The following is a 12,008-nucleotide window of genomic DNA, read 5'->3' on the forward strand; positions in this document are numbered from 1 at the left end:
ATTGGTTCTATTTCAAAAATTTTTCCAACCACCGAAGTAGGGATTATTAATCAACAAGAAACTTTGAACTGTTATGGCAAATGCTTATTGCAGTGTTTATGATAACCTTTTATGCTAAAAATAGCTCTTGTAAACAAGCTTTGATTAATTCCCACTGTCAGGATGTGCACTGTTCCCAAGTTTAAGAACACTTTTTCCGTAGATGCTTGCTCATTTCCTTCAGTCCAGCCTCTTGGAACGAATCTGAAAGCTCAAAAATCAGGCTCTCCTTGCAAGAAATAACTGCTCAGGTATAAACAACATCCTAGCAAACAGCCTATATTCATTTCAGCACCTTTGATCTGGCTCAGAGGTGCCTTTGTGTAAATTCAGAGAAACAGTGGTGACACCAGGGGTGCCTACCAGAGCTCACATCATCCCCTCCATGTAACTAACCTTCAAGGCTTTGTCTCTTATCCTGGATCCTGCTGCCACCAAAGAAGTTTCTCGGCTATTACGCACAATAGACACAAAGCTATAACTGCCCTCTTGCTAGCTGCCATTGCTGCCGAGGGCTGTCAAACTATGTGAGGATGGTTAGCAGAAGTTAGGGAAGATCCAGCAGCAGCTCTATCCTGCAGCAGAGAGAAAGCTGCTTTGAGACAGACTTGTCTCTTCCTAATTTCTTGTTTTGCATCAAAGGAAAGCAACTAGGTTTTATTTTGGTCTTGAGAGGACAGTACATCCTGATCAAGAAAATATTTTCAATGTGTTCAATAAAAACCTATCAATTTAGATATATCAAGAAAAAACTACTCCTCAACTGGAAGCTTTCTGAAGGGCTCTTATCTCTAAGTGCACAAGCAACTTTTATAAAGAAAACACGTTACCAGTGCTTTGCAATTTTATTACAGAGTTTATATCTAGCCAGATTACATAGGCGCTGCTCCTATAAAGGTGCTTCTATTTCTCTTGTGATCAGTTTTGAACACGGGCTCTCGGGGGCACGCAGCATCCCAGCAGATTGGGCTTTTTTTCCACCAAATGCAATGTTGTGACGCACTTTTCTAGACAAGAGATGGTACTCTAAGCAGCCACAGCGCTCAGTACATAGCCCCACTCTCATTCCTAGCGGCACGGTTGGCACAGGACTTTTTTTCCAATTTGATAAAAGCAGACAAGCTATTTTTAAAGCACTGTTTTATGCCACAATGGCCTGAGATTAGCTGTAGCTTGTCCAGACATTGAAAACAATGCCCACACCACTTCTCCCTATAGTATGCTCTCCCTTAAAAGCATAAAGCTATTTTTTTCCCTCTGCTCCCTGCTGGCTTTCCGGCTCTGTTGTCTCCCTCCCTTGAAACAACTTCACACTGGCTTCCTTGTGGCCTCCCTTCTCCGAAACAGCTTCCCGTCTGCTTCCCTGCTCCCTCCCTGTTTCTTCTGCTCTCTCCCTGCACAGGAACAACTCCCAGCCAGCTTCCTTTACTGGTCCCCTGCACAGAAAAGAAACCCGGGTGACATGCATGGGATTAAAGAAAGCTGGAAAATCTGTGTTTGCCTGATTAGCCTAACTGAAACATCCCCAGTCCTGACAGACACAGATACTCATGGATACCAAAGAGTTCCGCTTCCAGTAACGCCTCTCCCTCGAGTGTGGTCGGAATAAACACTTAAATTATGGGCACCATATATTAATAATACAGGCTTCCTAGAGTGGACTCTGCTCTTCCCAGTATTCAAACAATAGCAGATTGTTTGAGCCAATTATGAAGCAACTATCATGTTAACCAAGACAGCTACTCTTTAACAAAAACCTTATTTTTTTGCCGTCTCTTAACCCAAAAAAGCATTAGGAGAATTTACTCATGTACAAGCTATAGTGGAGAATAAAAGGAGACCTTTACTGATACCAAATTTTCTGACTATACTAAAGACCTAAGACCCTAACTCCAGAAGCTCCAATACTGGTAAGTGTCAGACAGTGATTTCCAGTAGTGACTTTGTGTGGGATCAAAACCTTTACTTCAAAGGCACAAAGATCTATTCTAAATTTATTCCAACCCTTTTAATGCAATGATGGCAAAACATATTATGCCAATAGAATTAGAAGACATCTTGAAAAATATTTAAGACGATCATAATTAAATGGTATTTCGACCCACATTCCAATTATACTGTGTACTGTTCTGTGCGCAACATGGAAACAGTATTATAAAGCTATTGTTTCAGTTTGCTTCCTGTGATACTAATCTCAATCAGGCCGTCAGACTAACAGCCTGCATTTCTAAATGTTAAAGGCTTCCTCTCCAACATTCCCACACAGAATTGCCTACTGTGAAAATCAAAGGGAAACGTGTTACTAAGTAAAGAAGCAACTTTTATAAAGCAAAACCTGGTATTTTTTACCCTTTTGAACTCTGAGATATCCAACCAGCTATTTCCTACTGCAATAGGAGGCAAGGGCCGAGCTCGGCCCCATCAGCGCCTGCAGGAGCACAGCGCGCTCTCACCCAGCAGCCGGGATTCGCAGAGGCAGGTAACGGGGCAGCGCTCCGCGGAGGCGCCCGTCCGAGGGCCCTGCCAGGCACCTGCTGGGAGAACGTGGCCACACGTTTCCCTAGACCCCAACTTCCCAAGAGGTAAAACACCATTATATGGGCATAGCTAGCAAAATAGTCAGAGACAGGCAAACAAAAAGCCCTGCTCCTCATCAGGGAATAAGAAGAAGGAGGCTCAGACACTCGATCCCAGCTGGCCAAGGCTGGCAAGCCACCTAAGGCCACCTCTAAAATAAGGAGCAGGAGGCTGCAAGGAAGATGAGGATACAGTCCTGGAAAGCCCTTGCTCTCTCTGCTCCCAGCAAAATTGCTGTGAAATGAGGAGGTCTGTCCCCATTTGAGACTCACGCTCACAAACTATAACATAACATAAAATCTGGTGTATCAGTAGTATTTGATAAAATAAATAATAAATACCAAAAATGCTAATCAAGCAGTACTTTTTTTCTCAACTATCTTGAATTTTTCAAGCTGTGCTGTAAGCCTATTTTATTGACATTGTATATATAAACTCAGTAAATGTTATTTTAATGTTCTCAGAGATTACAGAACGAATACTACCACTTAAGTCCAGTTTACACTAAGCATCCAGCCCAAATAATCAAAACTGCTTCCACAAAGACAACATAAAGCCAAGTGGGAGTCTGCGGGCCAAGGCAGTCATTCGTCTCGCGTCTACGCTGTGGTTCTTCCCCTCCCCGTTGCCATGTTCACCTGCCAGAGACAACCCAACACCCGCTGCGCTCGCAGGCGGCGCGGACGGGCTCCTCGCACGCTGCAGGAACTAATGGCCAGTTCCAGTCTCCAAAACACCAGGGAGAAACGGGCAGCACGTGGACAAGCACCACGCAAATCCACCTCCCGTTTTGCCCCATACTCTTCTCAAAATGCTTGCAACAAGCAGCAATCCTCTTCCTGCGTGAGCCGAGGACTGTACCGAAAGCTACAGCCTCAAATTGAGCTGGACAGTCTTCTGGTGAAAGCTAGTTTTCTTGCCAAGACTGACACGATTCAGAAGCTAGTGCAGGCCACGATTAAAGATTTAAAATCTGTTCTTAGTCTGCTTTCACATAAATTGGTCAGAACAACAACACCCTGGCTATATTATGCAACTACTGTAGGACAATGTTATTAACCAGTTTTTCTGTTCGGAATGGCCATAGTTTTTCAGCAAAGCTCACTGGCAAGAAGCCTGCTTAGAAATGCCTAGGTTCAATTTTACAGCCTTACAGAGAGCAAGAAATGGTTTCCCAATTGATACAAATTTACTTTGCCTAGACTACAATGATACTTCTGTGAATCTTAGGAAGTGTAAACTGTAGCACAGTCACAAGGAGGAACAAATGATATCCTGAAGGTGGTATTCTGACAATGATAATTGTTCTAGCTCTAATAATGCCTCGTTATTCTAAACCTTAAAAATTATCTTTCAAATACTCAGGGCTAAATTAACCTTTAGCCTTCTTGTTTAACTTGGCCAACTAAATGTCAGCTATACGCAGAAGAATATAATTAGTGGCCCAGGTCTTTTGGCCTGGGTTCAATCATTTCAGCCCATTCTCAATTTCAGAAAATAAGACCCAACTTTTCCAGAAGAGTTTCCTTTAAAGTGTCTTAAGATCAATTCCCCAAAATGGAAACATTAAAGATTATAAAACCCTGATCTACATCTCAAGTGTCTAAAGATGCAGCTGTGGGCAAATCTGCATTTGACTAATAACACTAATTTTAACGAAAGGACTTAATCCAAATTGATACTTAAACTGGGGAAGGGGATCAGATTTGCTGCTAGATTTACAGTTAAGCAAATAGCTGTCATAGGTAAAGCTTGAAATATTAAAACACAGATTATCACAACTCTAATGTTTCATTTCCATATTCCTTTTCAGCTGTTGGGTTATGGCAGTACTTCAAGTATGTGGTACTTCAAGAAATGTAAAGCAGCTGCATGAATCGCCTTCTTTTTCAAGCACCATCACAGAAAAATCATATATAAATATATCTATGTGTGTATGTATGTGTCTGTATACACATACATATATATGTGTGTGTGCGTTAAGCTATTTCATTTCAGCTTTCCAGACACACACACATTATAACCTCATCTGTTACAGTCATTCAGAAGTTTTATTTTCCTATTCTTTGACAGCCTCTGGTTCATGTCATATAAATACAAAAACACAGTTTCAGCTTTTCTAATGATAAAATGACTAACAAATTGACTTGGTATATGGCATTTTTAAGAATATTTACATATTTTGTGCTGGCTTCCCCAAATATGAATTATATTAGGAAAACAGAGATGTCTTGCAAACACTGTTCAGCAAATAACCTTTCCTTTTTACAGAAGTAATTGTTAAAGAAATCAGATTCCATAAGCTAAGATTAAAATGCTCATATTTTATTAAATAGTCTTAGCACAGCCCAAAAACTACACCACACAGGAGCAGAAATTCATCTGTCATATTTCAGACTAACCAACAGCATACTCCTCCACAAAATGAGATACTTCCTAATGGCATTTATTAAAGCCGTTGTTACAGTATGACTCAACTTTTCTAAAGAAAGGAAATGAAATCGTGACTGCATTGGGAGTTTTGCCATGAATGTGGGAAAAGACAGTATCTTGGCTTTACCTTTCACAAATAATTCAGGCATTGTTTTGTTAACATATTCTTGACACTTGGAAGTCACCATGTGAAAGTTCTCCCATAATCACCAATTATTTTCATTAATCCCGTAGACTACTCAAACCACAGATTTCCATAGTGATTGCTTAAACACAGTTGCAAAATAAGAATATTCTGTGATTTTTATCAGTTTTCATGGCCTGCAAAAATGATGCTGGTTCATATTTCATACTAGTCCAAAATGAGTAAGATTCTAATTAAACAGAATCCATCCATGTCAGGTACTTAAAAGTTGCTTGCTTTAGTTATCTGAGTCTACCATGCCTTAGACAACCTATCTGCTACTTATTGGTGTATAGGACAACTAGTACTTTCAAACAAAGTATTGGACATTCAGAACTTCTGAGCTGCCTTTCAAAGGCACTTGAACAAACACGTTTCCCAGCCAAATCAAGATTTCTAACCAGACCTCACCTGAAGACAAGAGCTTGTGCGTGCGTAAGAAGCTGATGGCCAGGCGCATGATGGAGGCCTTGTCCAGGTGTGAGCTGATGTTGTGGGGCAGAGGCAGCTCGTGGGCCAGCTCATAAAACACTTCAGTCTCTTTGCTTCGTCGGCATCTTGCGGCATCTCTCGATTTCTCCTTCCTCCTCTCCGAACTGCTCCTGGGAGGCAAGGGGGAGAGAAAGGACAAGACATTTCTTGAAAAGCAATTCACAACTTGCGAGAGGCATTTACAAGAGTAAATCTACTTGGCAATGAATCATTTTGGTCAGCTGGGTTAAATCGGTTTGCCGGACATTTATATCTGTTTGCTCCTTTTAAAATGGGAATTTGGAAAGACTGCTACAACTGCAAAGGGCTCTGATTCTACTAACGTTAGCCTTTGGACCCCTGGAGTTTCCGTTTAATGTGATAGGAGCAAAATTTGCCTCAGGCCAGAGATTCAAAATGAAATGGCAAACCATTATTCCCAGGCTTCGGGATACGTGAAAAGCTGTGAGATACTGAAATCCCTTCTGTCCAATCTAAATTAATTTACTCCTGAAAGGTGCTAGTCCGAGGTGACACCGCTTCAAAGCTGCAACAATTGCCGTGGGTATGGTTATATCATAGAAATGAGTTGCAATGGCTGTTCCCTGCATTAAAATAAAAGTAATAATAGGGTATCAAACTGTGTTTGTACATACAACTGTCTCAACCCAACACTACTCTGGAAAAACAGTTTTCCTTGACCATGGAGGATATAAAACAGGAAACAAAATATTGTTGCACACCAGAAATCTCTTTAGTCAGGGTTATTCTAATTAAGTCCCCATCTTTTCATTGTCTATCTTTCCTGGGCAAAATAACACGACCGACAGAGCCAGCCTCCTTCAGACTCCACAGAGAGCAAAAGAGCAGGAAATAACAAAGGGGAAGACATTTTACGAAGCGAATATGCAAAATTAAGCCACCAAGGGGCATAAAGCAAAACTGAACATGCAAGAAACGCAAGGACTACATTTATTACGGACTTGGGGTGGGATAGTTTAAGAGAAAACTTCACTGACTTTAATGTTGCTTTAAAAAATACTTTTTTTATTTCAGAACACAAAGAACCATTTGCACTAAAAGGTGCTTAAAAATCTTCAGCTATTCCAGCCCCATGTAGTTCTGCTGATAATACAAGAGTTACCTGCACTTGCATCGGTTGAGGTTTTGCACTTTAGTCATTTCAACACTTAATATATTTATTTTCTTGGCAAACTCCTGAAACACTGTATCAGTTCAAACAGCACAGCCTGGATGAGCGCAGAATGTGATGTGGAAAAGATTAACCACACAATTTTTATTGCTGTTATTACGCATTCATTTCTAGAATCACCAGCGGCAGTTCTCCATTTGCAAGGCCTTCTAAAAATGAAGCATCTTCTAACCTGCTTTTTCCAATCCTAATATAAAACAATGAGGCTATAAAACAAAGTTTAAAAAGGGATCAATGAAAAAAGTCAAGCAAAACAAAAAATCCCTAACAAAACATGGTGTTTGAATAAACATGTTCTCTCATGGGAAAAAGATGAGGAAAACAAACCATACAACAAGTATTAGTCACATCACTTAATACTAGAAGCTGTTCCTATCATGGCCAGTACAATGTAACACTGCATAAAACAGAAAAAGAGCATTAATACGCAGTAACATTTTTTAAAGAGGAAGAAGAGCATTTCCAGAAGAGCTAGACTGCCTGTGAAAGCTTCTAGCAGGGAAACCACAGATGGTTTTATAAATCAGAAAGAGGGAAAAAAGGCCAGGATGCTTGCTGGCTGCTAACAGCAAAGTTACAGTAAGGCGTCTGCAGGGGCTCACGCCAGGTTTGGCATTCAGCATCATCTTCCACGGGAGGAACGTGCTCACAACATGTCAGTAGGGCCCCTGTTCTGCAAAACGCACAATAAGCATGCAGGTATCCCTTGCTATTCACTGGTATAGATATTTCCAAGTAGTTTACAGAACAACTTAGGTGCTTGAAGCTGGGCATATGCTTTGGGAGTCGATAGGGAGGAAGGCAGATGCTCCTAATGGGCATGCTATCACAGCACGGCGCCTCATAAATGCTTATGGTATCTTCTTGAGATCCATGATGACCCCACAGCAAACTTCTTTCACAACTATTTTGCCGGAGGCCTAATGTATTCTTACATGGTATCTGCTACACAAGGTATGCACAGGATGAGACAAACACAGGCTCAGGTACATAACAGTAGGATCACACTTTGCTAATGACTTCAGGGGGATTGCTAAAACGAATACCAACCTCACATGCAAGTTAGGATCTAAAGGATCAGATATTCACAAGGTAACACTAATTCTTTATTTTTACTCTTTGGGCTTTTCTTTGATAACTAAGGGTTGGATTACACATATATATAAAAAAAAGTCCCTTCATTCAGATGTCCACGAAGGAAACGCCCTGTGTCACCCAGGGGCAGATGCAGTGAATAAGAGAGCCAGGTGAATTCCTTGCACTGATTTCTTTTGGAAGTCCTTCTTTCTCTCAAAATAAAATATTTCTATGCTATGCCTATAAAGATTCCAGTCTGGGAACAATTCTTCTTGGTTTCTAATTCTACCAATGAAATCAAAGATTAGAAACAAAACAAAACCAAAAAGAACAAAAAGCATGCAGCAATATTTATGAGAATTTCCAATTGCAGCTTGGAAAATTCAACCTGAACCACAAATGTTTGAGCCCTGGTCTAAATCTAGAGCCCGCAATTTTCACATTAGAACCAACTTGGGCAACAGAAAATCCAATCCCTCTTCATTTAAATACTAAGATTTGGGTACTAAGGCCAAAGCCGTTTCGCAATTCATGCAGTAAAAACGGGTTGTATAAGAGAGGGGCTCTCATGACGCCACTGTAGCCACAAAGAAAAATATTTAGCTGTGCTAACCTCTATAAATATAATTATGAAGTGTGGCTAATGAGACAAGCTGGTTTTATTAACCATGGGTAGCTCAAGATTTCTAATAACTAAGGCTACAAGCAGAAATTCGTTGTTTCATCATACCGCAGATGCTTGCCCTCAGCACTGCTCCTCGCTAGAGTTCCCATTTTCCCTGCACAGTGGCAGAGTTCACTACACACCGCCCAAGAGCTCGCTTGAATCTGAGCGTGAGTCGGCTTGGTTGCTTTTAGACTGACTTGCTCACGCATTATCATTTTAAATAAACAAACGGTGTGCTTGTTAAGCATTTCCCCACGTGGTTTCCTGCACCTCAGTTTTCCTCTTTTCTTCCCTAGCTCAGCACACGCCAAAGCTGAAGTGTTATTGTAGCCAGCCAAGTCCACACACAGTCACACAACCCCCCTCCCATCCCCATACCACAAGCTGCCGTGTTTCCCCAAAACAGACAGACCACTCTGCTTGCTTTGCTTTCCAAGACTATCATTCTGCACTCATTCGGCCTCCAAAAACTGCAGTCAAGCGACAGGATGCTGCAAAGTGTAGTATTTTCACGGTTTTCATTTGCAGATGGCAGGCCATTAAGTCTCTCTGCAGTTACCCCCATTTTGTGCTCTGGATTAGCATTTTAGCCTGGATAAGGCTTGACAAGGCACAGCTAGAGAGCAAAAATGTAACTGCTTAACAACCTGTTTGTTTGAAAGCTGGGAAGAAAAGTTTATACTGAATCCTATTCACACATCGTTAGGGTAATAGAGGAAAGGCATAGGCTCTAGCTAATTTATGAATCATTCCCTCCCAGCCTATAAACCACCCACTTATGTGGCAAAAAAAAGAGCACATGCATGCGTCACTGCTTGGAGAAAGTGACGCAAGCAAAAGCCTGGACCTCGCTCACCCAAGCCTAAGTCACAGTTTCAGAAATGCAGAGGGGGAAGAATGGAGAAAACCACTACCAATAAATCCACCCGTACACAAATGTAAGGCCTGGAGATACTGCATGGAAGACCCCTGCGCGTTCCTCAAAACCTGTCCCAGGATCTGGCAGGATGAGACCCCGCTCTGCTACACACACTCTCACCTTATAATTGCAGTATGACTGTTCCCCGTAAAACAACAAGAAAGGATTGGAAAGGCTCAAATCTCTGCTAGCAACAGAGTGACCCAGCTCGGGAACAGGCCTGGTGACCCTGCTCAGGACTCAGCTATGCAGAAGAAGGTTTGCAGGTTTGAAGGGAAGAAAAGGGAAGTCCCAGCATCCCAGCAAAGACTTTCCCAGGGTTGTTTGGCGATGCTTTGGGGCCATAGTTCTTGTGCATGCACAAGCCAAAGGAAATGGAAGAGTTAAGGACAAGTGGGCAGTTCTCAGACCACAGAGTACAAGTACCTCACTATACCCCTAGAAAGACTGTTTACATGATTTCCCACTCACTCCTGCCCATGTTTAGTTTGGATTCTGAAAATAGACTTTATGGGCCATTGCATGTGAGCAAAGATGACAAACAATTAGCAAGTATTTGCAGTTTCAGGGGAAGCTCCCAACCTTTCAGGAGCAAAAGCTCTTGGTGTTTTGCCCAACAGCGCAAACAACAAGCCAGTCCAATGGTTACACCCACACACTTGAGCAAAGCCCATAATTCCACCAGTCAAATGCATCCAAAAGGTTTTAGGAATGCCCTGAACAGAACAGGAGTCAGATTCTTATCTCCTTACTCATTTCAAACAGCCCCTTGCAACATGACTTTACTGAAATTGATGGGAATGCCTGCAGACTAAGGTATTACTCACTCACAGTTAAGATCCTAATCCATCTTGAAGAAGCCTCTCTTACCCATTACTGAAAACTCCACGTGCGGCATCGTTATCAGCAGAACCTGCAGCCCCCATAATTATTTTCAAGTGGTCTGGCAAAGCTATCATGTAGGCTTGGAGTATGTCGACCTGGCACTCAGTGCTGCAGCAACACAGAGCTTGGAGAAGACCCCAGACTTGTGCAGACTAAAGCAACTCCCAGGCAGAGGGCCATGCTGCTGCCACCACCCTGCCAGGGGCACCCCCAGCAGAGACACAGCTGGGGTCAGGGTCGCAAACACTGAGTTGTGGGGCAGACGGACAGTATGCCCTGGCACAGGATCTTGCCTGCACAGGAGCACAGCGTTATCCACTGGTTTGAAGTAGGGATAGGCCTACTAGACCCCCACGTTCTGCCTCAGTGTCACCAACACAACCCTCCTCAGCTCTGCAGAGAGACGGGAACTGACTTGAGGTTTGGTGCTCTCTCCACTGGCTGAGTCTGTATTTGCTCACTTTAGTCCCATTCCTGCCAGTGCTTCATCTCAGCCAGGTACCCCTGCCCATCGCCTCCATCCATGGGTATCCTTAGCCTTTCCCATGTGCAGGCACCCTTCAAAGCTCTTGGTACCCCCATTTAACAGCTGATGAATTTGGGCAGCAGCTTGAGAGATCCTCCCTTTGGCCAAGGACATTGGTGGGCATCTTTCAACTCATGGGGCCGACCTGCACTGCGTCACAGCAGAGACGGCAATCTTGATTCACGGTTTCGTTGCTCTGAACAGGTCCATGTGAGCTGACATTTAGTTTAGGTTGTGTATATATAACGCTTGCTCATTTAGGACTGTGAACTGAACTGCCAGCGTAGTAAATGCATTGAATTATACTCCCACCTTGCAGGCTCCAGATCACTGAAGTTTTTAGAGAAACTATAATTTGCATCCTGCATGAAAATAGTTTATATGTAATCTGGTAGCTTTCACTCATACATACATACTGTATGACACACACATAAAACATCTTGAATTACATAGTTCAGATAGACTTAGTTCAGTTTACTTCATTATTTTGGTGACCCTTGGACTTTGCTTTAAACTGTCATGTATGCAAGCTAGTAAAACAACAAGCATATTACTGTATATCCAATGGCTGGTTATTAAATGTTTCTAGCTCCAGCACGTTAAAGGTCAAGAATCCAGAGTTAATTAAGCTGTCACATGCAATTTCTGTAGTAAATGCTCATTTCAAATGGTTTAGAGGTAAAGCTTCAAATGCTAACTTGCAGAACAAGAAAAATACATTCTAAGGATGAAAAATTAAGAAGATATTTTACTGTATGCATGAAAAATAAAAAAAGTAATTGGACACTTGGAAAAGATTTTCCAGTTAAAACCAGTAAAAACTCAATGAAAATATTTTAACAAGTAATACTATCTTAGGTAGCAACAAAGTTTATTTCAAACTAGCAAATCCATTTTTTGCCACGTGTTTATGTTTTGCTTTACCTTCTGCTTGGCAAACCCCTATGTGATTTAAAACAGCATAAAACCTAAAAAGGAGCCGCATTCACTTTGAGGCACTCTATAGCCATCTCAGAC

At 41.9% G+C, this 12,008-nt stretch overlaps 1 protein-coding gene across 3 annotated transcripts in view; it reads right to left on the reverse strand.

Moving 5' to 3' along the window:
• The window catches only part of EPAS1 (endothelial PAS domain protein 1), a 79,160-nt gene that overhangs the window by 29,725 nt on the left and 37,427 nt on the right, over positions 1-12,008 (reverse strand). For all 3 annotated transcript variants that reach the window (XM_064509566.1, XM_064509565.1, XM_064509567.1), the window contains exon 2: positions 5,645-5,835. In XM_064509566.1, the coding sequence (XP_064365636.1) occupies positions 5,645-5,835 (191 nt within the window). The remainder of the gene's footprint in view (positions 1-5,644; positions 5,836-12,008) is intronic.

This window comes from Dromaius novaehollandiae, chromosome 3 (genome assembly GCF_036370855.1).
Source record: "Dromaius novaehollandiae isolate bDroNov1 chromosome 3, bDroNov1.hap1, whole genome shotgun sequence".
Classification (NCBI taxonomy): Eukaryota; Metazoa; Chordata; class Aves; order Casuariiformes; family Dromaiidae; genus Dromaius; species Dromaius novaehollandiae.